The following is a 15,626-nucleotide window of genomic DNA, read 5'->3' as shown; positions in this document are numbered from 1 at the left end:
CTGAGGTAGGCGGCTGGCTGGCTGACCTTGGGCAAGGCCAGGTGGGGCATACTGGGGCAGCCTGCTCGTCTCCTGGGCCAGGCTTACAGTGACTCAGGCCTTGGCCACCATTCACACTAGGAATTAGAGATTGGCTGTGGGCCTCCCTCGGCCAGGCCTAGGTGCCATCACAGGGTGGAGGCCTGCCATGGGCCTGGCTCCCTGGGACCTGGGGGAGGACAGGTAGGAAGTTTCTGCATCCAGGTCCTCAGGTCACCCACACTGTGCATCTAAGGGGCTCTGCAGGTTTGCTTCCTTTGTCAGAAACTAGTCTGTGGTCCTCTCTGTTTCCTGCCAGCACTCAGCAGTGGGGTTCAGAAAGATGGTTTCCCCAAGGCCACAGGGCCAGGTCTTGGGTTGTGCCAACAGATTCCCATCCCACCCCCATGTTGTCTGGGTCACGTTTTCTCTAGTGGAATGTCCCCTGCCTGTTAGCCCTGTAAGCCTTACTTGGCTGTATCACTTTGGGCACGTTACCTGTCTTCTCTGAGCCAGTCTCCACAGCTACTACGTGCAGATCAGGAGATGGAGAGTTGTAGTAGAAATGAAAGACGTTGTACTAAAGATTCCAAGTGATCACCAGTGGCGCATGCCTGTAATCCTAACTACGCAGGAAGGTGAGGTCTGAGAACTCCAAGTTCAAAGCCAGCCACAGCAGGAAACTTGGTAAGACTCTTATCTCCAATAACCCAGCGAAAAGCAAGACATCGAGTGGTGGCTCGAGTGGTAGAATACAGACCTTAAGCAAAAAAAGCTAAGGGTTATCACCCAGGACCAGAGTTCAAGCCCTAGTAGAGTTAAAAAAAAAAATCAAAGTGAGAGTACCTGGCACAACGCATAAACCTAGGATAGCTGCATGCCTTCATTTTATTCAGGGGTTTAAAATGGCTTTTCTTTCCTATTTCCTTTCCGTTCTCATCCCATTCTTTCTCTACTCCAGGAAGAAAGTCTCCACTTGGCTGAAGGTCTCTGTGCTTTTCTAACTTTTTGCTAACCAATCTTTCAACAATAACAGAGGACTCGCAAGACACAGAGTTAAACTGCTTTTCACTGGAGCCCACTGCCCTGTCCTGCCCTGTGTGGCTGGCTAGCCCTCAGCCCTGGCTTTACACTCTTGCTTATGCTTAGCAAGTGAGTGGGCTCTCCCAGTGCTGTGGGGAACTCATTAGAGCCAGCCTTGCTTGCTTTAGAGAGCCCCAAAGGCAGGCCTTGTAGAGACCCAGGAAATGGCATATTTGTGTATCCAGCCCCTTTCTCCATTACTTCTTGGCTTCCTGTTACTCTTCTTTTCTTCCTCCCTCCTTTCCCCCCCTCCCCGCTTTTTGTTGTTGTTTTAGTCATTACTGAGGATTGAACTCAGGGCTTTGCATTTGCCAATTAAGCCTTTTGCCACCACTTGGGTCATTCCTTCACTCCCTTTGCCTGCAGTTTGTTTTTCAGATAAGGCCTCAAGCTTATATCCCACTGCCACTGGCCTCAGGGCCAACCTCAGACTGTGATCCTCCTATCTGCACTGCCTGAGTAGCTGAGATCTAATGCATGTCACCACATCTGCCTTCTCAGGTTGCCCTCAAATTGTGATCCTCCTGATGGAAGCCTCGTGAGTGTCAGACCACCTCCAGAGTAGTTGGGATTACAACCATGAGCCACTGGGCCTGGCTTCCCATTGCTATTTGCAATCCTTTAGAATTGCCCTTTGGTGGAAAAGTCTATGATTTTTCTATTACTTGTTCTGTACCTTCCTTGTTCTGTCTTGAGTCTCAGTCTCTTCACCGTACCATGGAACAGAGGGTCAGGGTGGATTAGCTTTGTTAGCCATTTACATGTTGTGACATGCGCACAAAAAAATGACATTTTCCAAGGCTTTGTGTTGCCTGGACTGAGTTGTCGCCAGGTGCCCAGACCAGTAAGGCAGAGCTCTTCTGGGGCCCAGAGTATCGGCATTTCCTTCCAGATAGCTGAAGGGATTCCAGGGGCTGATATTCTAGATGCTGGGGAGCTTTCTTCCCCAGATCCCTGCTCATTCAGCCCCCTGAGGAGAGCTGGGACAGCACAGCCACTGCTCCCAGCTCTTCACCACCTGGGGCCCATAGGCAGGCAGCTCACCATGTTTCAACTGCAGCGAAACTACACCAGGGACACCTACAGAGGCCACGAGGGACCATAGAACAGACAGGAAACTCGCCCTGCTGCTAGGGCAAGGCAGAGCTTGAGCAGCAGCCTGCGTCTGGCCCGGCGTATGCTCACTGCCCGTGGTAGGGTTAAACAAGACTCTTGGGCTTTTCCACATTCAGAGGCTCAGAGCCTGAGGAACCTGTCCAGAGGGCTGCTCATGGGGAAAATGTAGGCCCCACCAATTTTCTTCTTGTCTGGGGTAGGCCAGGCCCTGATAGCTTTCTCAGTGGTTGTTCATGACAAGATGAGATAGGTCCTCATCTTTCTTACTGAATTATCTGAGGGACAAGGAGATGTTTGCTTTCGTCCAGAGGGCCTTCATATAGGCCCTGACCCTCGTGTAGGATGGCTTATGGGACCTCCTGGCCCCAGAAGTCTGTATTGGAGGTCTTGGGGTGGGTCCCTAGAGCCCCAAACCAAAGCAGCCATCAGGGTGGAGTCCTGTCTTGGAGGGCATTATGGCAGAGCCAGAGTGCAAGCATCCTGCCCACCTCCTGCTGTGCTGGGGAGGCGGGAGCTGTGGAAGGGGTCTGATGTCTGGAGTCAGCTGTGGGTAGCTGTGTTTACTGGACTGCCTTCCTGTCCTCATTCCCATAATCAATCTGTGGGCTCAGCGCTGCAGCCCTCCTTCTGTTTCTCCTTGGGAAATGGCTTTGGCCTCCCTGGGCCATGGCTTGTTTTTCTGGGTAGAGATGTGATAGATGGAGTTGGGTAATAAATCATGCTTCCCTCAGTCAACACATTACCACTGAGGCATTAAACATGATAAAGTAGTCTCTGTGTTCTGACATGGGAAGATGGCTACAATATACTATTAGGCAGAAAAACGTGGTGGCATAGAATATGTGCTTTGATCACCTCTGAGTAAACTTACAGTAGTATATGCAAAGAATAAATGGAGACATTGACATGTTATCATGTTAACATGCTTTTCCAAGTGGGGGAGGTCTCCCTCTCTCTCTCTTTCTCTCTCTCTCTCTCTCTCTCTCTCTCTCTCTCTCTCTCTCTCTCTCTCTCTCTCTCTCTGTGTGTCTCTGTCTCTCTCTTTCTCTCTTTGTCTCTGTCTGTCTCTGTCTCTGTCTCTCTGTCTCTGTCTCTGTCTCTCTCTCTCTCTCTGTGTCTCTCTCTCTGTCTCTCTCTCTCACTGATCATGAGGTCTAAACTCTGGGCCTGGGCACTGCCCTGAGTTCCGATTCTCAGATCTCAGCTTCCTGCGTAGCTAGGCTCACAGGTGTGAGCCACCAATGCCAAGCTTAGGATTTTAGTTCTGTCTCCTCAGGGTTCACTGGCTACTCAGAACCCATGTGCTTTTAGTCTTCCACTTTTAAATCTAACCCGCCTCTGGAATTAGGCAGACATTCAGCAGTTCACAGAAGTGGAGTCAATTGACAATTTCCATGTCCTTCCAAGGAGGTAGTGATGAAGGATTAGATGGTCAGTGTGATGGCACCTGAAGCCACTGGATGAGTACGAGGTCCTAATGAACCATACAGGGACCAAGAATCAGTGGCAGCAATGTGTCCTGTGCCCCTGGGGTAGAAGACCCCTCCATAGCCCCTTCACAGCCCTTGGCCCCACCTTGCTCACACCCTCCAGCATTTGACTGCTCTGACTGTGATGAGAAGACGCCACTGATTTGCACACAGGAATGTTTGTCCATTAGCTATTAAGCTGGTGGTGCCTGATCCTAGGAAAGGGAGAATAGGGGTTTTTTTTAACCTTTTTTTTAATCAAGCAAGAGTATCCTTTGATGGAGCAGTCCTTTAAAGTGTAATTGACAACAATTGAGCACCTTTGGCCCATGCCTGAAAACTTAGCTACTCAGGAGGCTGAGATCTGAGGATCACGGTTTGAAATCAGTCCAGGAAGGAAAGTCCATGAGACTTCTATCTCCAGTTAACCACAAAAGGCCGGAAGCAGAGCTGTGGCTCAAGTGGTATGTGCTAAGGCCCTGAGTTCTAGTCCCTTCCTGTACCAGCACACACACACACACACACACACACACACACACACACACACACACACACACACACAAGAAAATTAGCCAGGTGTGGTGTCTCACACCTGTAATCCTAGCTACTAAGGAGGCTGAGATCTGAGGATTGTGGTCCAAAGCCAGCCTGGTTAGGAAAGTCTTTAAGACTCTTATCTCCAATTAACCACCAGAAAACTGGAAATGGCTTTGTGGCTTAAGTGGTAGAATGATAGTTTTGAGCTGAAAAGCTCAGAGATGGAGCCCAGGTCCAGAGTTCAAGCCCCAGGGCTGACAACAGAAAAGAAACATATTGTAAGTGTCTTGAGATAAGGTGGAGAAAGTCAATACTTGATGATTTTTAGACACATTCTGCACTCACAGAGATGTGACCTAGTGATAATTAACTTGTCTAGTTCTGAGAGAGTGCGGATTTCAGTTACAGAGTTCAGTCCCTAATTCTGCTTGACTTCTCAACATGTTATCACTGTGCTGAGTTTGGGGGGTGCTGTGACCAGGCTGATGGGGGAGGGGACCTGGTAGGGATAAGAGCAGAATGGAAGAGCACATTTTTCTTCAAGACAGCTTTGAGAATGCAGGAACATGGCTTAAGTGGTAGAGCACCTGCCTAACAAGCACAAAGCTGTGAGTTCAAATCACTATGTTGTTTCCTCCCCCCAATTTTTTTTTTTGCAGGTCCTGGGGCTTGAAATCTGGGCCTGGGCTCCTTTTGTAACCCTCTACCACTTGAACCACAGCTCTATTTCCAGTTTCTTTATGATGAATTGTGAGTCTCATGGATTTTCCTGCCCCATGATCTTCAGATATCAGACTCCTAAGTAGCTAGGAGTACAGGCATGAGTCATGAACACCAGCTTCATTTTTTTTTAAAAACAGCTTTGAGAAGAAACTTCTGGGGGAAAAAAAATATCTATATATATATATCTATATCTATCTATCTATCTATATATATATATACACACACATGCATGCAAGGCTATTCAGGGTTGTGCAAAAACAAATCTGCCTTCCTGATTTAGCTTGTCCTCTTAACCTTGTGAGGAGGGGGTTAGGGAGAATGAAGACAAGGGAGATAACTTAAAGTATCCTGTAGATTAGGGCCAAATCTACACTCTCCCAAAGTGGAGTCTGGGTCTCAGTCACTCCACCAGGCCCTTCATGGATGCAAATGATACTTCCTGCCTCAGGCTGGAACCTCCTGGTCATCCTAAGGTGACCCCGTGGCTCTGCACAGGGGCAACGCCACCATGCTGGAAGACATTTGGTGGTGGTGCAGGAAGTGGGGAGGAGGCAGAGTCTGAATAGGCGAGTGACTGGAGGGCACTGAGCCCCTCCACTCTCATCTGGTTCTCAGGGGGCCCTGTCAGGATGGGTAGCGATTGTGGCCAGCGGCTGGGAAGGTGATCTGCTTTCTGGGGTCAAATCTTGCTTCCTCTACTTCCTTTGAGTCTGTGCTTGGGTTTTCCATGGGCAAATGGGGATACCAACGCACACCTCTGAGTGCTGTCCTGTGTTAACCCGTTCGGAGGCTTAGGATGTTTGGGGGTAGAGCAGGCCCGTGACATTTGTAGCTCTAGTCCATTGGGGAAGAGCTGTCTGCCTGGGAGTGTGGCCCAGAGGCAGAGCACTTGCTTAACACGCGCCAAGTCCTGGGATCCATTTCTGCACCATCACCCCCAATCTAAAACAAGAAGGGGAGGCAGGGATGCTCAGTGTGGTACTGGAGAGGCGGCGGAAAGGCGGTCTCCCCCTAGGCTGGGAGGGTCCCCCCACCCCGGGCCGCGCCCCCGGGGCTCGTGGTTGCTGGCCTCTGACCCTGGCTTCTCCTTGTTTCAGTGGAACCCGGGTGGATCCAGCGGTCAAGATGGCCCGGGGATGTGGATGACGGATGCCCGGCTTCCCGCACGGCTCAGCCCCGCAGGCCGCCACCTCGCTAGGACCAGGACCCCTCCGGAAGAGGCCGCCCGGGGTCCCCAGCCCCCGCCAGCCGGCGCGCGCGCGCTCTCCAGCCCCCCGGCCCGGGCCTCGCGCGCGGAGCAGGCAGGCCGTGGAGGGCGCGGGGACCGCCCGGCCGCCGGAACCATTCTCCCCAAGCACCTCGGCAAAATGACCAGCCTGTTCCGCCGGAGCAGCAGCGGCGGCGGCGGCGGAGGCAGCGGGGCCGCCGGGCCGCGGGGCCCCGGGCCCGGGGCCGGAGGAGGCAGCGCCGCCGCCCCGCAGGAGCTCAACAACAGCCGGCCCGCCCGCCAGGTGCGGCGCCTGGAGTTCAACCAGGCCATGGACGACTTCAAGACCATGTTCCCCAACATGGACTACGACATCATCGAGTGCGTGCTCCGCGCCAACAGCGGCGCCGTGGACGCCACCATCGACCAGCTGTTGCAGATGAACCTGGAGGCGGGGGCCGGCAGCCCCTACGAGGACAGCTCCGACTCCGAGGACAGCATCCCTCCCGAGGTAGGCTGCGCTCCGCACCCACCCCGGCGCCGGCCTCCAGCCCGCTGGGCCCCATCAGCAAGCCACCCTCCTTCCTTTGGTGAGGAGCAGAAAGCCCGGGCGGTTGGTTGGTCATTCAACAAACACCCAGCACTCATTCAGTGGTGCTTGAGCCCCACTCATCACTAATTCCAGACCTGGAGTCCTCGATAGTGTGTGTGTGTGCGCGCGCGGGGGCGCACACACACACACACACACACACGGGCTTGAATTATTTTATTTATTTATTATTTATTTATTTTTCCTTGCCAGCCCTGGGGCTTGAACTCAGGGCCTGAGCAATGTCCTCAAGCTTTCTCACCACTTCATGCATGCTAAGTGAGCACTCTACACTGTCCTTGGACTTTCTCAAAGCTAGCACTCTACCACTTGAGCCACCGCACCACTTCTGACTTTTTCTATGGATGTGGCACCGAGGAATCAAACCAGGGTCTTGGTGCCTGCTAGGCAAGCACTGTACCAGTAGGCCAAACTCTCCTCCACCCCTCCTCTTTACAGAGAGAAACCTAGACCCAGATATGGCCTCGAGGATCTCAAACCAGCCCTGCAGGCAGTGCCTGTCCATCAGTCAGAGCCAGCCTCTTCCCACCCCCAGACAGTACTGTCTCCAGGGGAAGAGAAGCTATGTGAGCAGTGGTGCCTGTCCCTGAATCACCTGTACCACCTACAGCTCCCAGGCACATAGCAGGTGCTCAGGGAATGTGTGTTGGATGAATAAATGTTGTTGCTATTTTGGTGCAGCTTTCTAGCACCTTTTTCCCCTGTTGGAAATCAGTCCTTTGACTTGCCTGTTAGGCAGTGGAGGAAGTATTAGAAAATCCAGACCCTTCCAATGGGTAGATAAGGATCTGTGTGCTCACAAATCCGTGCTTAGTGCCCACAGCCCTGTGCTTCCGTGTGGTTCCCCAGCCCTGAATCACCTTCAGCGTGCTCACCAGTTCCCCTAAGGGTCTCACACTGCTCCAGGTTGCGTCTCTTTCCTCAGCATTCCCCCAGCCCCCACCTCTGGAGACCAGTCTAGGTTCGTCAGCAGGCAGCTCCTGAGCCAGCACAAAGTGCTGCTGAAAATTTATGAGCAGCAGCTGGAATGACAGCAACTGCTGACTGGAAAAAGCCCCTGCCCTGAGCCTGATGGATGGTGGGCTGGTCCAAGGGGTATCCTTGCCACAGAGAAATAATGCCTGTCAGATAAATGGCCTAGACCTTACCCCCCTCAGAGCACCTGGCTGGCATCCATCACCCACAATGAGGTAAGCTTGGAGGCTACAGAGCCTCCAGCACCTTTAAAGCCAAAGGATAAGTTCCTTGTGGTTGGCAAAAAAAGAGAGAGACCAAGGAGCTGAAAAGGAGGGGGTCTGCCCCCCCCCTTTAAAAAATGTTTTTCTTTGTGCCAGTCCTGGGTCTTGAAATCAGGGCCTGAGTAATGTCCCTTAGCGTTTATGTTCAAGGCTGTCACTGTACCTTGTCACCCACATCTCTACTTTCAGCTTTTTGCTGTTTAGTTGAAGATAAGAATCTCAGACTTGGGCTGGGAGTTTGGCCTAGTGGTTAAAGTGCTTGCCTAGCATGCACGAAGACCCAGGTTCGATTCCTTGGTACCACATATATAGAAAAAGCCGGAAGTGGTGCTGAGGCTCAAGTGCTAGAGTTCTAGCCTTGAGAGAGTCCAAGGACAGTGCTCAGACCCTGAGCTCAAGCCCAGGACTGGCAAAAAAAAAAAAAAAAAAAAAAAAAAAAAGAATCTCAGACTTTGCTGCCCAGGGTTGGCTTTGAACCGTGATCCTCAGATCTCAGCCTGCGGAGTAGCTGATTAGTCCTGGTGATTCAAGCCACCAGCACCAGCTGAGGGGGCCCCATAAAGCGTGTGAGAAGCCAGATATCTGAGTGTGGGGATCTGCCTTTCTGGAGCCATTTCTCTCCAGGAGCCTCTACCTCCAGGTGGCTGTGCTATGGAGGGGATGGGTTTGTGGGGGACTGAGGCTTTGGGCTCTACTCACAGGAAGCCCCAGCAAGGTTCCTCTGGGAACAGTTCCTCCAGAACTCTCCTTTCCATGCAACTAGACCAGCCTTAGCCTGGACCCCTGTCTTTCAGGAAGGGGTGAGGGGTGGGGCTGCAGGTGGCAGCTGCCAGTCCACCGTAGAAACCAGTTCTTATTAAACTGCTGCTCTATGCCAGGAACCAGAAGTTATGAGGCATTCACCCTCCAGCAGGAACAGCACTTAACAGTCTTTCCCCACCCCCACCTCCTTCTTGTGGAAACACAGGGTAAGCAGAGCAGCAGCCCCAAAAGCAGTGGCATTCTTCCTTCCCTGCAGAAGCATCTGTTTAAATGCTTTCCGCCTCAAAGGAACGAACGTTAGCGCATTCCAGAGCAGGAGGGCCTCCTTGGGTCCGGCTGGCTGCTTGCACGCAGAACACTGCAGCAGCGTGCGCATGCTCATTTATGTGCTCATTTGTGCATGCTCACCCCCGGGGTGTTCCTGGAGGCAGTGTGTGCCAGGCATGGCTGTTCTAGCAGGGACGTGCCAGCTCAGCCCAGCCCAGACTTGCAGAAGCAGCTTTAGCAGCAACTTTTGCAGACTCACTTATGTGAGCCTCTGAGCCTTGCCCTGTTCTTTAGTCTCTGGGGAGATAGGAACAGGGCCATAGGGGGAGGAGCAGGGAGGATCAGGAGGCCCAGTGTGAGGAGGCATCTCTTGTCCCGAAGATGGGTCTAAGTCAACCCAAGGAGCCGAAACCCAGGCTTTGACCCCTCTTTCTTTGCCCCCTCTCCTGAGTGCAGAATCCAGAAGGGCGAGGGGGCTCTATTTCATATGATTCCTGAGGGAGCTACCCGGGCTGTGAAGACCACAGTCCACAATGAAGACTCAGATCTAATACCCGTGGGTCACTTTTGCCGTTGAATTATTCACTTGGACCTCAGTATCCTCATTTCAAAATGGGTGTGGCAGTCCATGTGCTACCTTGCCCGGTTGTTGGAGGTTAAAATAACAGACAGCAATGAGGGTAACAAGGATGTTACCATCAGCAAACAAAACAGGTACAAAAAAGGATACAACACTGGGCACCAGTAGTTCACGCCTGTAATCCTAGCTACTCAGAGGCTGAGATCTGCCGATCACAGTTCAAAGCCAGCCCTGGAAAGAAAGTCCACGAGACTCTTCTCTCCAGTAAACTACTCAGAAAAAGTCAGAAGTGGCTTTGCGGCTCAAGTGGTAGAGCACTAGCCTTGAGTACAAAGAGGCTCAGGGATAGTGCCCAGGTACTGAGTTCAAGCCCCAGGACCAACAAAAAAATAAACAAATAAAAAAATGAACAGGACACAAATCACAGATGAGTAGTAGCCCAGCAGTGAAAATCTCTCAGCGTGAATGCATTGTGTCAGAGGAAGAAACATCCTTAGCAGAACTCGCGTGCGTGCCTGCCTGCGTGCGTGCGTGCGTGCGTGCGTGCGTGCGTGCGTGCGTGTATTTATGTATGAATGCCAGTAAGGGCCTTCAACTCAAGGCCTGAGCACTTTGCTTTCTCCCTCAAAGCTGGTGTTCTACCACTTGAGCCACAACTCCACTTCTGTTGTTGTTGTTTTTAGTTAACTGGAGATAGGAGTCTCAGGGACTTCCCTACTTGCGCTGGCTTTCACCCATGATCCTCAGATTTCAGCCTCCTGAGTAGTTAGGATTACAGGTGCCACTGGCACCTGACTTTGTTTGGCCTTTTCCTGAACCTTCCTTGGGTGGGTAATTCTGTCATGAACGTTCCAGTGGAGACATGTGCTTTGTGTCTGCTGAGTCCACTAGATTTATAGGGCTGAGGTAGAGTTCATAGATAAAGGCCAGTTTTCCAGAGGAGCGATTGTATCCATTTACATTCCTGTCAGCAATGCACAGAGTTCCTTATAAGGAATCACGCTTGGTTTTGTCTGAATGCCATTTAAATTTAAGGATGGATTGTAATATTTCTGTGTTTGGTTGTCTTTGCTTTAGATCTTGGAAAGGACTCTGGAGCCTGATAGTTCTGACGAAGAGCCGCCACCTGTGTACTCCCCGCCTGCCTACCACATGCACATGTTTGACAGGCCTTACCCCCTGGCTCCCCCAACTCCACCTCCTCGGTGAGCACTCACCTTGTCTCAGTGCAGAGGTGTAGGAAACAGACCAGAGGGTCACTAGTGTACAAACACGGAGTGAAACTTAGACGGACAGCTCAGCTGAACAGGTGTCTCCCGTAGCAAAAGACAGTTTAGCTAGCTGACAAGGAGAACTCACAGCACATAGAGATTGCATGAGCATGGAGTTACCGAGTTCCTACTCTAGGCTAGTTAGTGCATCCCATGCTAAATAGGACACAGTGAAGGATGGCCTGGCCTCTGCCTTCTGGGAGCTAACCGTCGAGGGAGAGGCTGGGTACGAAAGACCAGCACATGAGCTGTGCGCTGCCATTTCTCCTCATCAGCCCCATGGGAAGTTTTCGTAATTAATCACTGTGCTCTTTCCTGATGAGTCCAGATGGGACCTCGGACAGATGCCGACCACTAATGGGTGAATGACCGCCTACTTGTCATTGCTGGAGTCGAAATCTAAGGGAACTTGGGGCGGGGGGAGGTACTAGGGCTTGAACTCAGTGCCTCTCATTTGCTGAGCAAATGCTCTACCTCACCTCCTGAGTAGCTTCCACATCTGAGATGACGGGTGTACGCCACCATACTTCGCTTTGTCGGGAGGATTCCTGAGCAATGGAAGTAGTTCTTTCTTTTTTTTTTTTTTTTTTTTTTTTGCCAGTCCTGGGCTTCGGCTCAGGGCCTGAGCACTGTCCTTGGACTTTCTCAAGGCTAGAGCTCTTCCACTTGAGCCTCAGCACCACTTCCGGCATTTTTCTATGTATGTGGTACCGAGGAATCGAACCCGGGTCTTCATGCATGCTAGGCAAGCACTTTAACCACTAGGCCAAACTCCCGGCCCCGGAAGTAGTTCTTTCTTTTCTTGGGATAGTTTGGTTGCTGGAGGCAGGAGAATGGACTGTGAAGTTCCTCAGGGACTCTGTCATTTGGAAACTGGCTGTCAGCGGGGGTCCCAGGGTCTCTGAGAACTGCTTATTTTCCAGAATCCACATTGATGGGTGCTGCTGGATCTTGACATTGAGGCTAGCCCAGGCAAAGTTAGGGAGAGGCTATCTATCTCAAAAACAAAGTACAACTTGGTGCTCATGGCTCCTGCCTGTAACCCTAGCTGCTGAGGAGGCTGTAATGGTAGAGTGCCAGCCCTGAGTCTACAAGTTAAGGGGGAGTATCCAAGCCCTGAGAGAACAAAGGTCAAGGGACATGGCTCAAGTATTAGAACTTCAGATCCTGAGTTCAATCACCAGTACCACCAAAAAAGAAAAGAAAAGAAAAGGACCTGAATGGTATAGGGGTGCAGATTGTGTTGGGGTTGGAAGTGAGGGTCAGTAGATGGGGCTAGGTAGGTCCTGACAAGACATTTAGCATGGAATGGGTGAGTTACAGGGCCCAGGTTTTCCTTTGCCTGCCTGCCTGCCCATCCTCTTTCCTTCCTTCTTCCTTCCCTTTCTCCCTTCATCCTTCCCCCCCCCCCAACATGCTCTTATATATAAATGTTCAGTGACCATTTAGGTAGAGTGGTTCTGCCTGCTTTTCAAAAGGGAGGACTGAGAGTATAGGGAGAGAGAACGGCAGTGCATATGTGCCATGAGTCTGCATCACATCCTCGTTCCCCTGCTCTGGTGGTATGGTGTTCAGTCCACTGTGCCTAGGGTAGGGCTATGAGGAAGGGGTGCTACCGCCCACTGATGGAGCTCCATTGGGAACAAGCCAACCTTAGCACCAGGCTAAGACTCAAGAGACTTTATTCAGACCTTGAGGACTTCAGCCAAGTTGTTGCCCTTGAGTGAGGTTCGGGGGTCTAACCCAGGAAATTAAGAGTCTGGGAGTGGACACATGGCAGAAAATTAGACTAACTTATAGAGTCAGAAAGCAGCGGACTGCTTTACCCTCCCCTTTTCTTCAGCTAAACTTCTCATATATTGGGTGTCTCTGCTATGTGGCCTTGTGGTTTATTCCTTCATCTCTCTGAACTTCACTTCATCTGTGAAATGGGATTTTTTTGGGAGGAAGGGGGTCAGTTTGGAGGCTTGAACTTGGAGCCTTGGCTCTATCCCTGAGCTCAAGACTACTGCCCTACCACTTTGAGCCACAGTGCCACTTGGAGGTAAGAATCTCACAGACTTTGCTGGCATTGAACCACAATCCTCAGATCTCAGCCTCTCGATTACTGGCCGAAATGGGATTTCTGATTTGCATTTCAGCACCGTTATGACTGGATATGATTTCACATGTGAAACACTTACTGCAGTACCAGGAACAGAGAGACCTATAATTGGTGGTTATAATCAGTGGTTTATTGCTCTTCCTGCCCCCAGCGACACTAGTTGGCTGGCTTTCAGCCTCAGCTCTGACCCTGAATATTGAGACCAGTGGCAAGGCCTCCTCACAGGCCAGCATTCACCATAGGTAGAGCTTTGCTCCTTGGGCAGGGGAGTGATGTCCCTGCAAGGATCTCCCCTGGGCCAGTTTCAGGGCCTTACTCAGCCTAAGCATGGACAAATTCACTTCTAGCCCACTGAGTCCCCTGGAGCACAGAGATGCTCTACCCTGTATGGGCTGCAGAGGTGAGCCACACTGCCTGGTTCTCTCCTTGTGCATAGAGATCAGAGACTAGGGGAGCCAAAGACACAGGGGCAGAGAAGGCGACTGGCCAAGCTGTGACCTGAAGGCCACACATGGTGGCATTAGTCAGGCTACACACACGTTAGCATGAGTCTGAGGTGTTCCAGGCAAAGACCTGGCAACAGGAAAGAGGAAACTACCTGGGGAGCTCCTGGAAGTATTAAACAGTTGGATGAGTTTGGAGAGGCTGGAGGTTATTGGAGCCACTTGCTTGGCCTCCAAGGAGCATGTGTCTTACCCCGCAAGTGCAGGAGCTACTGAAGGGCTGTGTGAGCTGGAGAGTGGCACGGTCTGGTGGTGTTAGGAATCCCCCTCTGGGCCTTGGATCATGATCAGATTTGAGGGGGGGAAATGGTCTGGTCCCCTTTCTGCCATCTGGTCACTGGAATGTGTGAGAGCCTGCCACGGGGCTGAGTTTTAGAGGTAGGAGCATGCCAGGGAAGCAGGCCTGGTGTGCCAGGATTTCTGAGGCCAGGGACAGAGCCTGGCCCTGTCCTAAAATCCTGCCCACAGCCCACTTCTGAACTATTTCCCAGTCAGGCCTGACATTCTCTGGATAAACTTGGGGTTCCAAAGGTGCTTGTAGCTGTTGTTTGGGACTCTGGAAGTTCGGGGGTAAGGGTGGGGAACAGGCTCTTTCCCAGCCTCAGTCTGCTTCATCTTCCCCACTCTGACATTCCGGTCTATCTGAGTCTCTGATGCTGGGGGGACCCTCTGCATAGGCCGCCTGCTGTTTTCTATGGAAATTACAGCCTTGGAAGTTTTTGTTGTTGGATTTTTTTGGTCTCTTGGTGTTTCTCCCCCCGCCCCCCCTCCACTTCTGACATTCCTTTCTGACAGCCTGGGCTGCCTGGCTTGGCTGCCCCACACCCCTTCCTGCTCCAGCAGCTGTGGGTGACCTCATCTCTGCCAGGGCCAGGCCGCCCATCTTTCCTTCAAGGACTAAGTCTCAGTAGCCAGCAAAGAAGACTCCGTAGACAACAGGGGCTTTTCTCGGCCTTTCTCACCTTCCCCCACCCATCTGGGCCTCTCAAGTAATAAAGTGGCTTAGAGGGAGTCCAAGAACAACCTAACCCTGTGCGCCTGCTCTGTAAGGTGCCGAGGTGTAGTTGAGCTGGGGTGGCACTCTGTCCCAGAGGACAGCCTGAAGCCTAAGGGAGAGGATTTCTCTCCCTGTGGCTGGGGATCTTTTGGGCCCGAGACGTGCCAAACACCCACCCCTTGCGCCCCCCAACCCCACAATGTCTCGGCAGGAAAAGAAGCCTCCTCGGAGGCAGAGGTGGCTCAGGATTGGGAGTCCCCGGGCCGGCTTCTTGTCTGAATCGTAGTCGGAGGGTGGCCAGAGTGTTAGGGGTTCCCTTGGCTCCAAGCCCTGAGCAGTGCACTTAGCAGCTGCGATCGTCTGCTGCTGCCCCCGCCCTCCCCTCACCCCCACCCAGCTCGCTAGCCCAAAATAGAAAAAGGAAAGGAAGTGATTTCCACATTGGGAGGCAGCTGGGGAAAAGCTTCTCTCCAGCAAGGGGGCAGGCGGGATTCCTGGAGCTGGGGAGGCCAAATCAAAGCCAGGCTGAGCCTGCGAGAGCAGCCCCCGCCATCCCCAGCCCGGCTGCCTTCGCAGTGTGTCATTTCCCTGATTCAGCAGGACGCGTGGCCTGCGGTTGCCACGCTGCAGGCTGCTGAGTTACTGTGGGGAGATCCTGGCCTGGGTCCAGCTGCCCTTAGGCCTGGGCTTTAGGGCAGAAGCCTGGGGGTCAGAGCAGTTGCAGGCTGGCCTCACCCCCACCCCCCCACCTCTCTCCTGGTCCTGCTTGGAGGATGGGCCTCTGCCCTGATTCAGGTCCTGTCACACACCTTGCCTGGGAAGAGTGGGCCCTGAGCACCCCTCAAAAGAAGAGCTTTCCAGCTGGCCATAAGTGGCTCATGCCTGTAATCCTAGTAACTCTGGAAGCTAAGATCTGAGGACTGTGGTTCAAAGCCAGCTGGGATAGGAAAGTGTGTGAGACTGTTAGCTCTAATTAACCACTAAAAAGGCTGAAATGGAACTGTGGCTCAAGTGGTAGAGGACCAGCCTTGAGCAAAAGAGCTAATAAAGAACATTCAGGCCCTGAGTTCAAGTCTCAGTACTGTTGTGTGCAAGCGCGTGTGCAAGTGCTGAGTGCTAAAAGAAGGCTGTGCAAGATGCA

At 52.2% G+C, this 15,626-nt stretch overlaps 1 protein-coding gene across 3 annotated transcripts in view; it reads left to right on the top strand.

Moving 5' to 3' along the window:
* Cuedc1 (CUE domain containing 1) overlaps positions 1-15,626 on the top strand; it is an 84,681-nt gene that overhangs the window by 57,808 nt on the left and 11,247 nt on the right. For all 3 annotated transcript variants that reach the window (XM_090351090.1, XM_090351091.1, XM_090351092.1), the window contains exons 2-3: positions 6,044-6,664; positions 10,688-10,815. In XM_090351090.1, the coding sequence (XP_090207216.1) occupies positions 6,083-6,664; positions 10,688-10,815 (710 nt within the window). In that variant the 5' untranslated portion in view covers positions 6,044-6,082. The remainder of the gene's footprint in view (positions 1-6,043; positions 6,665-10,687; positions 10,816-15,626) is intronic.

Source organism: Megascapheus bottae, chromosome 17 (assembly GCF_031878675.1).
Source record: "Megascapheus bottae isolate mThoBot1 chromosome 17, mThoBot2.hap1, whole genome shotgun sequence".
In the NCBI taxonomy this organism is placed as follows: domain Eukaryota; kingdom Metazoa; phylum Chordata; class Mammalia; order Rodentia; family Geomyidae; genus Megascapheus; species Megascapheus bottae.
The sequence above is the reverse complement of the archived record's forward strand: the minus strand, read 5'-3'. Positions and strand labels throughout refer to the sequence as shown.